The 18,693-nt window shown below is 36.3% G+C and overlaps 1 protein-coding gene across 5 annotated transcripts in view; it reads left to right on the top strand.

Annotated features, from left to right (window-relative positions):
- Nucleotides 1–18,693, top strand: part of Rgk3 (Rad, Gem/Kir family member 3) — a 35,657-nt gene that overhangs the window by 13,937 nt on the left and 3,027 nt on the right. For 4 of the 5 annotated variants that reach the window (XM_070668400.1, XM_070668418.1, XM_070668407.1 and 1 more), the window contains 3 exons: nt 9,239–9,451; nt 17,983–18,065; nt 18,208–18,397. In XM_070668400.1, coding sequence (XP_070524501.1) covers nt 9,239–9,451; nt 17,983–18,065; nt 18,208–18,397 — 486 coding nt within the window. The remainder of the gene's footprint in view (nt 1–9,238; nt 9,452–17,982; nt 18,066–18,207; nt 18,398–18,693) is intronic. The other variant, XM_070668436.1, reaches the window with a different exon arrangement.

Raw genomic sequence — 18,693 nt, 5'->3', positions numbered from 1 at the left:
GCTTACAAAGGGCGCGCCGGTTGCCTTACGATAAACACATTGGCGGTACAGCTGCTGCGATTTATTTATAAGCGCCTCGGATACTGCTTTCGTTGCTATAAATAATCCTATCGGCGTTCCACCTTTCCGCGATATTAGGCGCGTCGTATCGCGCTTCGCTAAAGGGGGAAAGGTTTGTTGTGCTCTTGTTGCAGACCTTAACCCTCCGCTAACAATTTCCTCTGGGATTCGTCGAGCCGTGATTGCTTTTTTAAATTAAAAAAAAAAAATTGTGTTGACTTTTCCGTTGAGCTCGCATTCAAGGCACACGTGAACGATTAGTTTGTATAAACGCAGCTGATTGTATGTGTCAACGACGGGGAGGCTTTTTTTTCCTTCTTTTTTAACAATCTAATCTAGATTTTATGTTTAATACGTAATGTAATTTATTCATCATAAAATTAATTAAACCAAGCTGTCACACAAAACATTTTTATCGTGAATTTTTCTTTCAAATTTATCGATTACGGGGTTGTGTTGCAGAACAGAATAGAATAGGAAATTTTTTTATAAATTCTGCAGAAGTTCGAGGAGGCAAACGCGCAAAGTTTATTGCTATTTTCTCTGCGAAATAAAAAGCTCTTTCTTTCTTTTCTCGACTCGATTTTTTTTTCGCAATGAGTACGGAAAAACACGTTAATTTCTCAGAAGTTTAATGAGAAGGAAAGTAATTGATGCGGTACATTTTATTTAGGAATATTCGATATGCCAGCGCGATTATTAAGGAATAAATCTCGGCCTATAAAATATAATGTTACGTACCGTACTTTATGACGTCATTATCGATAATTTCCGGTAACTTTAACACAGTGCCCACTTTTACCCACGTCATCACGTCGACTTCACCCCCTCGCTCGGTTTAACGATGTAATATCACAGTTTGTATATTGAAAAACAGATATAGCGTTTGCTGCGGCGACGGTGGCTAGCGTACGTGACCCTAGCGTGGTGTGCGTAGAGTCTCACATAAAGCACATGGTACATATGTCGCGAAGCGACGACCGCCGAGGACTCTATTACTACCGCCGTCCACGGCGGCAGAAAGAGAGGATCGAGCGGAGGGAAGTCACCTACGCTAGGCCGCCGTCGCCGTAGCAAACGCCATATCTATCTTTCATTGTACATGTTATTATCGTCTCGCTTGTATCGTGCGTAATAGAAACGTCATTGCTACCGCTTGCATGTCGTGTAATGATATCGTCATTTTATCATTGATTTAAAATTCCAAAATTGATCTCGTAATGTCACACATGTGGCGCATAAACGGGCAGTTTTGTACCGAGAAAAATGTCGTTTATTTTAAGATATTTTCTTGAGGAAGCCTCACAGTGAGTTCAGTCTTTAAAGGAATATTCACCTATCGTAACAACGGAGAGCGGATAGCGGCAACAGTCTCCGACACGGAAAGTTATTAATTACAAGCTTGGTTGAACGTACGCGAGATCTAATAAAAATTTCTTTCAAGGTTCACTAAGCATTTTGTGTGACCGACGACGTCCCACATACGTGGGCGTTTTCCTGCATATGCGCGCATATGAAAATTGCTTTAGGTTTGCATTTACCATTGTATCTCCACCTCTCTCATCAAATTAAATACACGGCTCGCTTAAAGATACGTACGATACGTGGGTGTATCGTCATATTCGTAATTTAATTCGTACATGTAACAATAACTATTGTTTACAGTCGAATATAATTAAATTTAAAGTTTTCAAATATAAATCTGAATATCACACCGGCGAGAATTTAGTTTGCAACGTCGATGTGAATACTTTCGTTGCCATTTATATTGTCTCTACTTCATATATTTACTCCCTTACGTTTTGGCTATATTTAAAAAAATCAACGCCCCATATAACGTTGACCGTCGATATATTGATAACAGAGAGCGAGTATTATCGAGAGTCTGTTTTCTTCGAGCCTGCTATTCAATTTCGCCACACTTCTACTCCCGTTTTGTCAAAGACCGTGTGCGTTCTCGCAGTAGATATAGGCAACATTGATCAGACATTCCATTGTGCTGCCTCACTGATGAACATGCCGGCTCATACCGTTTGCTTCATCAAGTCGCAAAATTCAGTACAAGTGAATGTAAAGATAGCGTAAAGAAAAATTTTGTTTCTCATATATTTTTTTTTTACGCGAAACTCACTGTCAGTGAAATGTTTAATTACGGAAAATATAATGTTATCAAAAATTCAAGATAAAATGTTAATTTCGAGTATTTTCGAATTGACGCATCAAACTGGACATATATTAAAAGCTATTTAGAGAGAGTCGTTATTTAGAAAATAACTTGTCGAATAGCTCGACGAGAAATACAGAAAAGGTGAAGCGACTTATACAACGACCTTGCGCAAACACGGTCCGTGAAATCGAGGGACGCGATTTCTCCCTGATCGTTCATTGGACTCGTTTCGGAAATCGATTTTGTTTCCCGGGTGCTCGTAAAACGACCCTTGTTCGTGGGAATCCGCGTACAACGGCGTCGACGACGATGGCTCGTAACGTTTTACGATTTCCCGCCTTTTCTCGTTTTATCGGGTGTACGCGAAACGCGTCCACCTTCGCTCGGTACAATTTTGCATAAATACATATCAATCTATTGTACGACGAGCTTGATAGGTGATGCAACATCAGCGAGCTAGTCAATCTACGTCGGAATTTACAGTCAACTTAATCCCTCGTCTTCAATGTAATCCGCTTCCGAAAGTGAATATTTAGCAGTCCGACTATTGTTACGCAAGCTCGCAATTTCTTCAATCCATTGTAATTTGTGCAATTATTTACCTCGGAAAGCATTACTCGTGTTGTATAACTTTTGTTTAATTTTTATCTAGTTAAGTTTATACACAAGGGGATAATTAAATTAAAAAAATATTAAAAAACTGCAACGATGCATTTACTCTACGTAGTACATGAAGTTATTCTTTACTTTGAGTATACTAGCACAAGGATATTTAATATTATTACAAATTTAACAATTACATCTCTAATAATATAATATTTAATAATATATAATATATTGTTATATCACATAAAAATCTTGTCAAGTAAGAAAAAATTCGTAGTTAATAATCACCCAACCGGTTATAATAATTAAATGTGCTTTAAAATACATCGTACGTATAACAAGTTTGCTCAGAATATCTCTTTAAATGTATTTTACACGTCTTCATACTGTGTTGTTGAGACAGAATTTTATAGAAATTTGTAGAAAATGTCACTAAAAATTCTTGTGTAATCCTTTCAAGAAGCAAGTTTGCGCATAATTATGAAAAATGTTGTAAGTTCACGTTGCTGAAAAGATGGAATATTAACACGAATCCCCCTACTGAATATTTCTACTCGCGTTCTTTTTAGCGTTTCTCTTCTTGCCGCGGAACAACGGACGGTTGATTGGCGCTAAGCTGCCCATTGTGGCAAGGATTGCGAATCAATTAGTCACGTTTGTTAAAAGCGCGCTTTACTTGGAAGAACAAGATCGGTTTACGGCGTGTGAAACGCTCTCTTTGACGAGAAGCGCAGTGCGCGCGACCGACGCTGAAATATTAAATGGAATATAACGGAGTTAGCGGCTGCGCTAGCTGGGCTAGCTGTTTATGGCTGGTAACCGCTACGTTACCTCGGAATGATTTGATTGCGCGTGCTGATCGATACTCAGATGTTCCGTGTGACTACTGGTAACGCGTGTGGCAGAGTGTCTAACTCTAGTGCCTTCGCTCTCTCTCGTTTATGCATATGATTCCGCATAGCCAGCGCGCCGCGGGCAAATCTGCATCGGGTCGTATATGCATCGATGTGCACGCTCGCGTGCCACGTATGCATGCATATGCGTCCGGTATATATCTATACGCAGCCATGCTTTCATATAACCGTGCGCGGCGCTGATAGACGGTAAATTGGTCCCTATAGAGCGACGCCGCGGCTGTATCACTGCCGGGAGCTTTCAAATGTGCTTCTCCCGGTTGCTTAATGGAGTTTAACCACGACGACGGAAATTTCGACGACGGGAACGGGAACGGCGACTTTGCACCGCCTGGATTTACCTAAGTCAATGTGACCGACGTATAAATTAAAGTTCCTTCATTTTGCGAATTGACCCGTTACTCGTTTCAACAACGAAATCGACGACCTCGTCGCAGCTACGTCGTAGCTTGTATTTAAGATGACATTTTGTTTCTCTTTTCGCTCGCTCGCCTTTTACAATAAGGTGTAAGAAAGAATGACAGCACTTCGCCGGGAACGCAAGCTTAGTGTGTCTAGGAAGCTTTTAGGCTTATGGGTAACAGAGTCTATCTAGTAGAACAAGATTAGGATTATCGGAGTTCCGAGTTAGCGTCCACGCCGCAGAATCTTGTTACGAAAAACTATTTATGATGGAATATTGATAAATTAATGGCAAACTCCATTGAAAGCATCTGGGTATTTAGGTGATCGATAACTTGAAATCCTTTTATTATTTTACAAATTATTTAAAAAACTCTTTACATTTAATGGTTAAATAAAAAAAATAGCTTTCTTTTTTGCATATATCTGTATACCATATATTGAACTAAACCTCTCTTTTGCAGTGTTTGCATAGAGAATATAATATTCTCTCTCCTATTATTATTTCATATTTCATTACATAATATTTAATGTTTTATAGTCCTTTGCCGTGAAAAAAATATTAAATATATCGCACATTTAATGCAATATTAATTACTAAAATAAGTATTTCCATAAACGTACGACCCGTTATTAATTTCTAGGAAAAACGCAATTCTGAGAATATTCTAAGTCCTGATAGCATATTGGGATTTCGCGCTTTAAATGATACGAGTACTCATTGGATGTTTTACGCGAAGCAAAAATATTCGCTCTGCTTTTTTATTTTGATCTTCTGGCTGTGGGATCTAAATTAAAAATAGCGTTATGTATAAAGAAAAAAAAAAAAAAAAGTGAACAGTCTTCGTTCTTTCTTTCTATTGACTTTGTTGTATATCGATCGGAATGTAATTCGATTTTGTGAGCACGGGAGTGTGTAAAGGTACAACGGTGCGCTTTCCATAACACGCTTCACCTGCCGTGAAACTGACTTTCAGGCTCTTCGGGCCGATAACCCATCGGATAGCCGGCATTAGAGGAAAAATGAGTACGCGACAGCAGAGATGACGGCGGCGAAATAATCAAAGTCTCGATTACTGTCTCTGATGACTGCCAAATATGCGTCATCGGAAATTTTTAGAACACGTCATGCGAAATTTAAATATACGGCTGAGACACAATGGCAACAAAATTTTTATATAGTTGCAACTGTACGTGATAAAAAATCTATTTTCTATTCGCAAATACCGTTCTTGAATCTCTGTAAAAAATTTTGCTCTAAAATTTTATCGCTCTGCTGGATTAAAGTATATGTATAATTGAAACTCTGCATTTCTTAAAAAAAAAAAAAAAAGTAAAAAGAAAAAAATCTAATGGAAGCGAAAACCACACCTAAATAGAAAACTGTAAAGATATAGAACGCGTTCCACGTATGTACTACGTGTCGAGAATCCTATTTCAAATCTAAAACATTCTCTAATGCTTTTAAATTATGAAGCTGCTTCACGGCGCCACGTTGAAACTAATAAATGCGACAAAGTTATCCAGCAAATATTTTATTTGCAAAATTTGGTAGACAACTTTTTACTTAATTTATCTTGATATTATCTAATGTAAATAACATCAAAGTTTAAAAGACGCCTACAAGTTGCCTTTGCAACACATCTTGGATCAATGAACGTAACGGTTCAAAAGCAACAGGGTGCATGTTACAGGCACACACGTGGCACATACGTGCACACGTGCATTCATACTCCCAAACACTTATTGCTAATTGTTACAGCAATTGCGGTATTAAAAAAAAAAAAAACACGACAAGTTTAACCACGTCGCGAAATCTCTTCGCGAGTCATTTCAAAGGTGAAAACGATCGCGTCTAGTAGTAAGTATACGCAAAACGATTTGGCAGACATAGTTGATCGAACGTTCAAACTTTTATTAATAGAATTTACCTCACTGTTCGATGGTCAAATCGGTGCACCTGTACCACGCTGTCGTGCCAGCTCGTCAGAAACTAGCGGACTAACGTTCACGGAAGATGCTTCCCCATTTTTTGCTATGGAAATAACTGACTTTCGCGAAAGCGTGATAAAGCTGACACCGATGCACCTTGGCAGTTTAATCGAGCGCCGTATGATATTTTTATCAAAAGCACGTGGAAAATAACAGTCCCCGCGATTTGCAGCTCATTCCTGTCAGTCGGCATTACCTTGTAATAATCAATGGTGTGTTGCAATCGACACCTATTTTCCATTCAATTATATTGCACAAATAACGATATACATTTATCAAAGCTGCGCGTATAACAAAATAATTTACACATTTCTGTAATCGAGATCGCGGAAAATCAAGCAGCATTTTATAAATAAGCGTCATTTGAATCGTAAAATCATAATTTTTTAATCCCTTCAGGTAACATTTATCAGGATAATATATATCAAAGCCCTTTATTGTCGTTTAAATCAGAAAATGTCTAGAAAGCACCGGCAATTTATCAAAGTCCGTAATTGTCCGAGACATTAAAAATATTTTATTACCACGTACAGTTTTGTTGTGCTGTTTTACGTTCGATTTTTACCGAGTCTAATATCGTTTAATTTAGTATGTCGTTTATCATGCGACACGCGTTGCGCGATTTGTCAAACTTTCATTCGAATCACGCCGTCGGCGACGTCGTGTCGATAAAAATAGTTGATGACACTTGGGAAAAAATACTGCCGTCATTTTATTTTACTAGTTGCTAGACTACCTTTCAAACGTGATACGAAATTCTTCCAGATTTAACCGAGTCAAAACGGAAAGCGGATTGTCCCCGCGAGTTGTTCAACGCTGTCCAATTTTCTCTCTCCGTCCCTTTCCTTTCTCTCTTTTTCTTTCTCTTTCTCTCTCTCTTACTCTCCCTTTAATACGATCGATTTTACCGCTTTCATTCATTCATACGTTCGCAAGTACGTGCGCGCAAGTAGCACACATGTCGGACTAAACTTCGCGCTGACAAAGGTGTGAGACAAAGGGAAGGAACGGACAGACGAACGGACGGGATATCGGGTTCTGAGTCGCTGAACAGGACGTGCGTTGTTCTCCCAACGGTTGACAGCCGCACGTTGACATCGGCGTATACACGTGCATGTGTACGCAAATGCAACCGTTCGTTATCAAACGCAAGCTTTATGCACTACATATCTATAATAAACGCCCGCAAACTTTTCGGTCGAGCCTATTCGAGAATCTATATCACAAAAATTATTTACAGCGACAAAGCAGATAAAATATTCACGCAACTGTGTATTGTAATAATTAAGATTAATAAATTAATTTATTGCCGGTTTTACGAGAGAAAATCAATACTATATATGTATAAAAGAACGGTAAAAATTTCTATCTAGATTAAATTATACGTTAATAGAAAAGAAAATAATATTGAAAGCAAGTTTAATTAAGCAAAAAATATAACGAGATAAATTGAAATGACTTTGACATGAAAATAGCAACCGCAATTTCAGAATATTTCTCGTCAATCAACACGTAGCTGATCGCGCGAGATGCAAAATTTGGATTTGAGTCATCTCGCATATGTGATACAAAACCAATGTGTGAATCATCTCACAGATAAAATGGATTCATGAATCAGCTCAGGTCTCTGAACTTCTAAACATGACTATAGTTTTTAATACATTACCTACGTTTTCTACTTTCCAATTTTCTACCTCCTGATAAAATTAATTGCTCGCAAAATGTAAAACAAATAACTATTTACACAATAAAATTGTTTTCAAATTTTATTTTGTTTTAATTTTATTAAAAAAAAAAGAACTGTAAACCATTTACGTATTAGATAAATTTCGCTCTTTTCTTTAGGCTTGTGTATTCATGTTAAATGCATGCAAAAGCCACCGCACTAATACACAGGTGTGCAACTTTCACCTTATTAGCTGATTCGACCTGACGTTCAATTACTAATGCAACGCAAGTAAATTAACACGGAGTCTGAAGCGTGTTCGGCAGACCAAAGTTTACTTTTGCAATATCGAAATATTATTTACAAGCATAATATTGATTCTATTCTAAATACCGATTAAATTTTTGTATTAAATTACGTTTATCGGGATTGATATCGAAAGTAATTACGTGAATACAATACTCCAACAATGTCGCTTTATTTTAATACAAATCGACGAATCTAGGAACGACCGATATTTGTTTCAATTCTGCATGTTTTCGTGTCAATTACGTTAAACCACTAACTACTTAAGATGCTTTAAGTTAAAAAAAAAAAAGAAAAAAAATACAAAAGCTGCCATATATTTTAATGTATGTACGTACACTGAAAAGCAGATATGGTTTTTGCTGCGGCGACAGCCAGCTAGCGTACGTGACCCTAGGCGGCCGAGGGAGGAAATCGAGAGGACAAGGGAAAAAATAATGGAGTCGCAGTGCTCCTCAGTCCTCGGCGGCCGCTGCTCCACGGCACATGAACATACCACGCGTTTCGTGTAAACTCGACGCACACCACGCTAGCCGCCGTAGCCGAAGTACACGCGATATCTGCCTTCGAGTGTACGTACATACATGTTTGTACTTTGATGAAAATCATGGAATCTATTTCACATTTCGCGAAGGTTGCTGCTTTATTAAGGGATGAAATTCTCTGTTGAAAATTCCGACCGTTCCGTCTCTACTCATCTCTTCCACCAATCCCAAGCACGTATTAAAACGATGCCCACGCAAAATACGGTATTAGTGATATTAACTGAGGTCAACGTGCTGTAAAGGGCGCAGCGATGTTTAGAATGTATAATGTTGAGAACAGAAAAACGAGAATGCGCAAGGATATATCTACATAAAGGATCAATATACAAGTGAAAACTGAATATTAATATATTCAAATAAAAGCGAAAATTAATAAAATACAAAAAAGGAGGATCTGGATTTATATAAAAATTAATTTTTAAGAAATAATTTAGCTAAACGCTAAAATATATTTTTATATATTTATTAACCATTTATTGGGGTTTTTCTAACGTTATCAATTAATTTTTTGTATTAAAATATTGCAATTGTGTTTTTTCTTTAATTTAAAATCTTTTTATGTATTCTGTATGATCGGCAGGTGTCGTCAACAGAGGAGATTCGTTTAGGAGAAGAAGATCGAGATCGAATTCTTTGGCGCCTGCCGATCAAGAGAACGAAGAACGACGACTACCGCCCAAGGAAGTAGTTTCACACACCGTCGCTATGTTAGGCACTAGGGGAGTTGGAAAAACCGCCCTTATCAGCCAGTTTATGACCAGCGAGTGTATAAACGCCTACGATAGACCAAAGGGTGAGTTTTGCAACGATTATCACGTGGAAATGAGCGCGGGAGAGAAATTGTTAAGCATTTCCTGATCGATACCCGTGGCAAATGATCTTTATGACGACTTTCAACGGTTTATACTTCGCACCCGGCGCGATCGTCTCGTAATATCGCGTGAGTTTACACGACGGTCTCCCATGTGTATTTCGATTACGCGTTCAGTGAAAGACGGCATCAGGCATCGCCTGAGAAAGACGCAGTTTCCGACTTCCTAAGTTATCCCGAATGTGCGTTATTCTCTCTGAATAAGTTGAGAACTGAGCGATATTTAGATCACCATCTTAGGATGATATTAAATAACATAAGCCTATACAGTCTGATAAAAAAAAAATGACCGTCCCGTGTTTGACCATATAATATCTTTTCTTTTTGTTTTTATTTCGTAGGATAATTTTAATTCTCATTAATTAAAAATTATTGCGATAAATAGGAGAAATATAAATTAGATGTAAATATATAAAGAGCAATGTAATTAGGTCTTTTAATTAGTTGAGCATGTAGTGATATAGCTTGTTTTCAACGATAATTCCTAAATTATTTTTAATCGCATATACGGGGCACTGCTGAAATTGTTTGGCAAATACTTTGCAGACGAAATCTTTAAAAAAATTAAAATAAATATTTCTTTAGCAAACACTTCATTGTGCTACTACATTTTTCGCGTTCCGTTTAACGTTTATAACATCACATACTTTAATGAGTCGGATCTAAAGTAAAACTTAATTAAAGTAACATTAACACAAAATTTATTTAAAATTAAACGGCAAGTTTTGGTATTACAACTGTTATTCATTTATAAAAAATTAGAAACAGAATCTTTTACACCCATGTGCCCCACAAAAAAAATGTTTCCTTCTTGTATATTTATTTCATATTTACTGTATGAATTAATTGCTCTAGTAATTAATCATGCAAAATTTTCTCGAGTTGCTGTTTTCTCCCGCAGCTTCTGCTTTTCATTGAAAAACTTCCTCGCGGCTCTTTCATTAGTGCTAAAGTATGATAAGCGCGACGGGCGAGGCTTTGTTTCAGTTGGACACATTCAATCCTTGTTCGGCGACGTCATCCGGCGCTATTACGATCGATATTCGCGCAAGCTATCAAACAATGGGGCATACCCGCGTGGTAAAAAAAAAAATCCGCGCCTCCCATTCCCTCTCCTCCTCCCACTTTCCCTATTGTGCTTTTTTTATATTCCAATGTAATGGCATTTTCTATTTATGTCTAGTGTGCGCGAGTAAGTGGCTTTCGTAGAAATAATGCTTGCGTGGGTGGAGGAGAAAGGGGGCTGTAAGCGCCCCGGATGTAAGCGCTTTTGTAGCACTTCCTCGCTAACATTTCCTGCGTGAAACTTTTTGCACATCGTCGCCAAATGACTATGAAGCTAGAACGCGTAACAAGAAGATACTCTATTGCGGTAATAACAAAACTTCTAATTTATTGCTCGAAAAGAAATGGAATTTTTAATGTTAATTAAATCGCTCTTGAAATCTTGTTGGCGAGCTAACGAAACGTATAAAGTAGACGTAAACATGATTTCTCTCTTCGTGAGGAATATGTTTCAAAACAGTGACCCGTGCAAAATCTCGCAGGATTATCAAGAAACGTTGCTTCTACCGGTATATTATTTTAATTTCGAAAATATTCACCTTAATTTATCTTCTAGCATAACTTTGTCGCTCGGAGCTGCTTTGTATTTTTTATTCTCTCTTTGAAATTTTCAAATACTATTATAAATTTTTTCCCCGTCTTTTTCTTTTGCGATTGACGTCAATCAAAAACATTTAAATTAAATCTTATTCGTTTTGTAATCTTTTATTTTAACATCTTAATTTTAATCAGTTTTTTTTTTGTTTTTAATTTAAATATTAACGTTGCAATATAAATTATGCGATAAGAATATGATTTATAATAAAAGAACATGTTTTGCGCGATAAGTGCTCCAAGTTCATCCTACGTTGTGCCAGTGCATTTGCGAGTACATTTTAATCACTAGGATTATAATTGTGTTTAGAATGACAAACCGTGCATTCATACGAATTACGTTCGCATTATGTCACAGAGAGAGAAGAAAAGGGGGAGATATATGTATAATGATGTTATAATAATTCAATGAACCCATTAATCCAATGCATAGTTATATGACATTTAGTAATACTATATCTTATAATCTGAGATGCATTATTATTTATATTTTTATTGCCTCTCTTGTATAGTAAAATATCTAAAATTCGTAAAAGCGTATTTAATTTAATTATGCTTTAATTGACAATTTTGTTAAAGCAATAAATTAAGTAATTAACATTAATTAAACGTAAAATAATTTACATCAAATATATTGAAGTATCATCACATAAATATGCATTTCGAATTATGTCTCAATTTAATTTAATTGTTACTTACAGTATTAGAATTATGCTACATAAATCGTATATTTTAATTATAAAATCTTATAGATTTTATTAATATTTTCTGTTGCTGATAAATTTTTAGTTTCAAGTAAAAGATAAAATGTTCGATTTACCATTTATTTGTTTTGTAAGCATTATTTTTCCATATTTACATGAGTTTTTCTATATTTCATATTTGGTTTTGTAAATGTACTTGGAATTTACGTAAAAGAAGACGGTTTGTAAAAATTAATTCGAACAAAATGGAGCGGAAATCAGCTCCACGATTAATTACGTAAAAAGCTTCATAGCGAAGCTTCGCGAAAAATTTATCAATGACGAAAAGGCCAGTTAAACTAGTGTCAGAAATGATTAATGATTTCCCTAATTGTGTTTAGACTATTAAAATTAATTGAATAAAAGTGAATGGGTATAATTGAAACGAAAGAAAAAATAGAAACGATAGCAGTTGTAATCCAGTAATCACACTCAAAATTTTAACTGTATACGCAAACCTATTCCAAACACATTCTATAGTGTCACGTTTTATGTGGACTGAGATTAGCTACGATCGAAATTGAATCGGAAGGAAGCCCATCGGCCGACTCGGGTAAAAAGAATTTAGGCTGATGTCAAGTTTTACGCGATAATTTAGCTGCAAATTGAGATCGAGGCCAAACCTCGCCGTGCCCAAGAGAGAAAAAGAACGCGAGTGCTGTACTTTCTATTAACATTTCGTAATCAAATTATCGTAAATAAATATCTCAAATAAATTTTCTCAAGTTGGTCTGATGTATTTCTAAATTTTCAAATTAACAATTTTCTAAGTTCTTGCGTATATTTCCGCAGTTGTTTACCATAGTTTGGTGGCTCTACTATGTCATTCCGATATATATTTTACTTTATGCAAAGCATTTTGTACAAAGCCGTTGTATCTACTATTGCAATGTGCTCAGCGACTTTGCGTGGAAAAGGGAGCAGCGACGCTTACGTCGAGTGTGTGCGAGTCGATGGAATACGTCCGCCTCGAAAAGCAAACGAAACGATTTCCACGGAGGTATAAAAAAGAAAAGTGCAGGAACAAGCCGCTCAGAAATAGCCGCGGTTAATTTTGTGCCCGCTCCGTGCTATAAGCGTACATCATAGAGAGTTCGCGTCTGTTCAACGTCTGTTCTCTTTCTCGCTCTTTACCGAGCCCTCACTTCTTCCTCTTTCTTCTTTTTTTTAACACGCTTTTTCTTAGTTATTCTTTCGAAAATATGCCGCTAAATTTCCGGTGAATTACAGCGGAAATTGGGCGTTGCAATATTGGTAGATCCGGCGAATGTGTTAATTAGATACTTCGATCGCGATATTTTCAAATTTATCCATATAACTTATGCCTATACGCTTGTATTGATATTTCTACATTTGCATTTTAATGAAGTTGCAAATTAATTGTTAAAAATATATGCGTATAATAACTACTTTCTAATATTTGTACCATATATGTATATTACTAACCGTAGCATAAATAAGTAGTAAAAATTGCTATTGCAAAACTCGAAAAAATATTTATAAAATAGCTAACATAACGTTTTGAGTAAACAGAATTAATAATTAAAACTGATATAGCAAATACTATGGTATAGCACACTATATTACTTGAAACAAAAAACCTAACAACTCTTCTATAAATGAAATTTGATTACTTTCCAATGGAAAGTATTGTTTTTATTAAATTTCATGTAAATGAAATTTAACCTCATGTTTGATACCAAGCAGTTACGATCCATAAAAACAGTGAATAGAGAATTTTTCGTTGATTAAACGAGCGAGACGTAGATAATTAAAAACGTGAATGCAAATTCTTTTAAGCGTTTGAAAGATCAATAATTTGCACCCAGAAACAAAAATTACATCGCGCGCTTGCGCCGGTGAATTCGTACCATCAATTTCCGTGATATTTATTCGTATTTCAGCGATCTTGTAACCCCAAAACGTCAGTTCCCTTTTGCATTCGCGATATTCTCGTCACGACCATCAATCGAACTTGTTCCTGAGCGTTAATCACGTTACGTCCCGCACACGTGGTTTTATTGAGATAATTATCTCGCAAAAAATATGCCTTTATCCGAGAGAGCGAAGCAGCATTTAAATTACGAATGGGTACTTTGGAAAATAGTTATTAAAATATATCTCGATACTGCATTTTATATTAAATGTTTCGTAGAAATCATCTCTATGTTACTGTTTGTCTCAATATTTTATAAGCTCTTTCGCGATATAACGTTAAATTTACATGCAATATTTGCAAACATGTTAGTTAATTTCTGTATTTTTTTAATTTTAATAAATCTATAGCAAGGTTTTTTTCCATAATACTTTCTATAATTGGATTATATGTACAAAAGAAGCAACTAGTGTTTCGTGTAGAGACCGTATTTCACGCTCAATGATTCATGTATGCGTCACTCTATGTTGAAACGATTGAAAGATGAATTTCTCCAATTTTTCTCTCTTTTTTTCTCTCGTATTTTCGCGAAGCTAGAGATACGCATCCGTTAACTTTACGTGTCTGACCGTTAACCTCCATTTTTTGGCAACAGTCAAGCATACAGAACGCAACGTTACATTACAGATTTACAACTACATTTCAACGAATATCTCGACTCAGAAAACTTGTCGTGAAATATCGTGAAAACAACATTGCATGACAAAGCTGCAACAGCGTTGAAAAAGCACAAAAATTTGAGCTATGGGTCTTCTAATAGCAGACGATTATATTAAAAGAATTTAGTTTTTATTTAAATATTATTACTGGAGAATATCCATTTTTTGAATTAAGCAAAGAATTATCTCGTATAATACTACTATAATTTCTATACCCAACAAAATTTTTATAATCTAATTATTTATACCTACATATTTTTATTTTAATAACGGTTTAACTAACAGATTGTTTAAACAAGACGACATAATGTAAGTTTTGAGATTTATGCAATTGTAATATTTGTCCCTTGCTTTATGTTTTTGGCGCCCGTGGTAGAAACGCGTGTTATTTATGACACCCGTCAGCAGCTGCGGAACTGCATCTCTAGAGAAATGAGAGCCGGTCAACCGAAAAAAATTGGTTAGGACAACGACACCCGAACGATTCTCTGACGTCACGGGCGGATATTTCGTTAGCAAGTTAAAAATTAATGGGCAGTGCTTTAGACAGACCTGTAGACGCATTTACCGCTATAAGATTATGTCAATTCTTACGTTACACGCAAAAACATTCTTTCGCACCATTTACACAAATCTCTTAGCATTATTATTATTCTATATAATATTATCTTTTTTGTGTGACGTGTAATTTCTATTAATATAGATATAACGACTCACCAATTCGATGCGCAGCAGCGGAGTTACAGCAAGGCAGCTTTGATGATACTGAAACATTAAAATATAAAACATTAATTGTAGAGAGACTTACAATCATTTTCATTATTTAAAAAAAAAAATTTTACTCACTGAAAAATGATACTCACCAAAACGTTGCTCCGCCGAAGTATGATGCCTTTTCAAGGCCTCCTCCTCCTCTCAGGTGGGACGTGTCGAGTCCTCCTTCCGCGCACAGGAAACTCGCGTAAGCTTCGACCGTAAATTTACAATCGCGACATACCGATTACACTACTTTGTTCGTCAATGTCGTGCGGCACTCGCGTTTTTAAAAATTAACATAACGATACATTGCGCCCGATGACTAGCGGTACACGGCGACGATGCGTTGGCTTTATCCGGTCTTATCTAAAAAGAAAAAGAAAAATTTTGATTAAATAAAAATCTAACATTCTGAAGATACTAAAATTCACCCACACAATAATCTTGTACTCATGAAGAGAAAGTATTTTACAATATGAAATCAGGGAATAAATACATCTACACTGAGAAACAGATATAGCATTTGCCGCGACAACGTCTAGCGTACGTAACCTTAACGTGGTGTGCGTCGATCCTCACACGAAACCCATAGTTAATACACCCTTCGGGCCCGACCCAGGGGATGGTAATCGAGAAGACGAGAGAGGAAGTCCGAAGTAATGGGACTGTTCTCTCTCAATTCTCGGTGGTTCTCAGCGGCCGGACTTCGCAGTGTATTAACTATGGGTTTCGTGTGAGAATCGACGCACACCACGTTAAGGTCACGTACGCTAGTCGTCATCGCCACAGCAAACGCGATATCTACCTTTCAGTATACGACAAGTTCAACTTACTTTTCGACGTTGTATGTACGAAGATACGCTCGACCAGCTTGACCTGCTGCGCACGTGTTGTATGTTCGCCTGCCGGCTGAAGAACGTCGGAGTGGTGGGGGAACATCGCACGAGCCTACTCGCCCGACCGAAAGCCACTGATTTCTGTTTATGTACATACATACATACATATGTTATGTACATACATACTATTTGATCTGGAATATGTTACGATAATCTGTAACATAAAAATACGAAAATTAAATAAACGAGCATTCGAAATAATGTTAACTGTTGAGGAACAAAATAATTTTTACGTGCGTAGAAAAAAACGTTAATTTAATAAAAATAATTATTATTACCCAACGATTGTTCGTCGAAAAAGAATGCCTCTTCGAGGTTTTCTCCTCCTCTCGGGAAGTTAGGTGAAGTTCTTTTTCCTCGCAGAGGAAAATTTTCACCTAAATAAAAAAAAGAATTTCCATAAATAAGATATGAATATTCCATTTACCACGACGAGGTATACGCGTGAGAGGAAATATCTTTATTATAAAAAACTAGGTTGTCGCCATGTAATAGAAATGCATTGTTATATATCGAGAAATGAAAATTAATAAATACTTACGTTGTCACAGTATTGTCTCCCAAGTATTCGACTCGTGGCTAATCACCGTCCAAAGATCGTTGATTGCGGGAGATAATTTGCATCGGCTGGCATCTGCGTTCACCAAAACGTAGCTATTTTTCGACGCTTCGCGACATTCTCAGCTGCCGAGAGATGAAGACCACTGTGACGACGCGACGTGTCGATAGTGCGCGAGTCACGTACGCTGCTCGGTTGCTTTCCTCTGAGCACTTCGTTCGGGCGGACGAATTTTCTGCATTATAAAAGAATATATATAATTACTTCTAAAAGCTCCACAATGTGCCCGACTGCCGGCAGGCGAATATTAAAGTGACGACGTGACGATAATCCGCGCGAGTCACGTACGCTCCGTTCGCGCGCTAGCTTCTGCGTGTCTCTCTCGAGCGCTTCGCACTTTGCGCGTTAAAATTAATTATGTATGCCGATTATTACATTAAGTACTATATATATATTAATATGTTACGAACTTACAATCGGTGGATGCGTCGCGATATTCGTGAATTACGCGGCCTGCTTCGATCAAGTTCCTGAGCAAACAATTCAGCCACTAACTTTTCGTACTACCAACTGCGTTTTTCGCACTCGCGACACCTCCGCGATGCGTCGCCGTACTCGACGTTGCCGCAGTGAACACCATATTTGGGCCCTCTGGTGGCTCTGGCTGAGGCATACGACGAGACGCGCAGACACAGCTGACAGTACGGTGGTCAGCCGGTGTTCATTTCGCTCGCCTGTTTACTTTTTTTTATGTATCTAACTTTTGCGCCGGTTAATATGTTATAAAGGAATTTAAAGATCGAATATTAATTATGTCAAATATTTACTTTAATGTGTCAAAGCGCAAGTTTTTAATTGATGGACATGTACGGTATTGTTGTTGCGATATTCAATTATTTGTACTTTATATGTATATACATATAACCTAACAACATTTTTTACATTATATTAAAAAATTAAATTTAATTAAAATTAAATTTAAATCCTATTTTTGAAAAACCGTGATAGATCGAATCGAATTACATCCATATATAGTTTATTGGTGAAAATTATTAAATGTAAAGTAATTCTTTATTAACGTAGAAAAAGCAAGAGAAAATATCGTCCGCGAAGCGATTCGTTCACGTCTAGTTTATTAAAAAATTGAATAGAAAGAATTTATATTATTAAATTATTTATTGGGAAAAAATAATCTTTTTAAAAGGATTTATATAATAATTGTTATTTTTTTTTATTTTATTCCAGATGTGCCGAGTGAGCAATCTGTTTTTGTGATGTTGAACGGTGAAGAAAGCGAGCTTAAATTTCTAAACATTACTAATTTTAAGGTAAAGAAACAGAATTGCTTTTCTATAAAATGCTACAACATATATTGAATACATTTTATTTATATATTGTATATATATTTTTGCTTTTTTTAATTAATAAATTTAATATCAAATTTACACCGAATTAATATCAATTTTACAGACCGAAATGGAAAAAATGCCATTGCCAGACGCTTACGTCGTAATGTATTCAGTAATCGACAAGGCTTCCTTTCAAAGGGCCGAAGAATATCTCGCTCGACTTCATGATCAAGATCTTCTTCGTGGTAGACCAGCTATTCTGGTCGGGAACAAGGTCGATTTGGTTCGTTCAAGAGTGGTTTCGCCTCAGGGTAAGAGAAAGGCGGAACATTTTTTCTTTTTACATATTTTTTTGTGGCTAGACGATTTTGTCACACTTTATAAAACTGAACGTCACACATAAGATATGGTACATTAGGCAAATTCTAAAATAAAAATAAGCTTACCATATCCATATGTGCATGGTACACATCGCCAATCTTAGATAATTAATTTTTTTAATTTTTTATAAACGTGAAACTTTTATAAATGTTAAATTATAAATAAAAACTTTGCATTATTATCGTAATATGACGTTTTAAGTTCAAGGAAGTTACAGTTACAAAAT

Source organism: Cardiocondyla obscurior, linkage group LG02, assembly GCF_019399895.1.
Source record: "Cardiocondyla obscurior isolate alpha-2009 linkage group LG02, Cobs3.1, whole genome shotgun sequence".
NCBI classification, from domain to species: Eukaryota; Metazoa; Arthropoda; class Insecta; order Hymenoptera; family Formicidae; genus Cardiocondyla; species Cardiocondyla obscurior.
The sequence above is the reverse complement of the archived record's forward strand: the minus strand, read 5'-3'. Positions and strand labels throughout refer to the sequence as shown.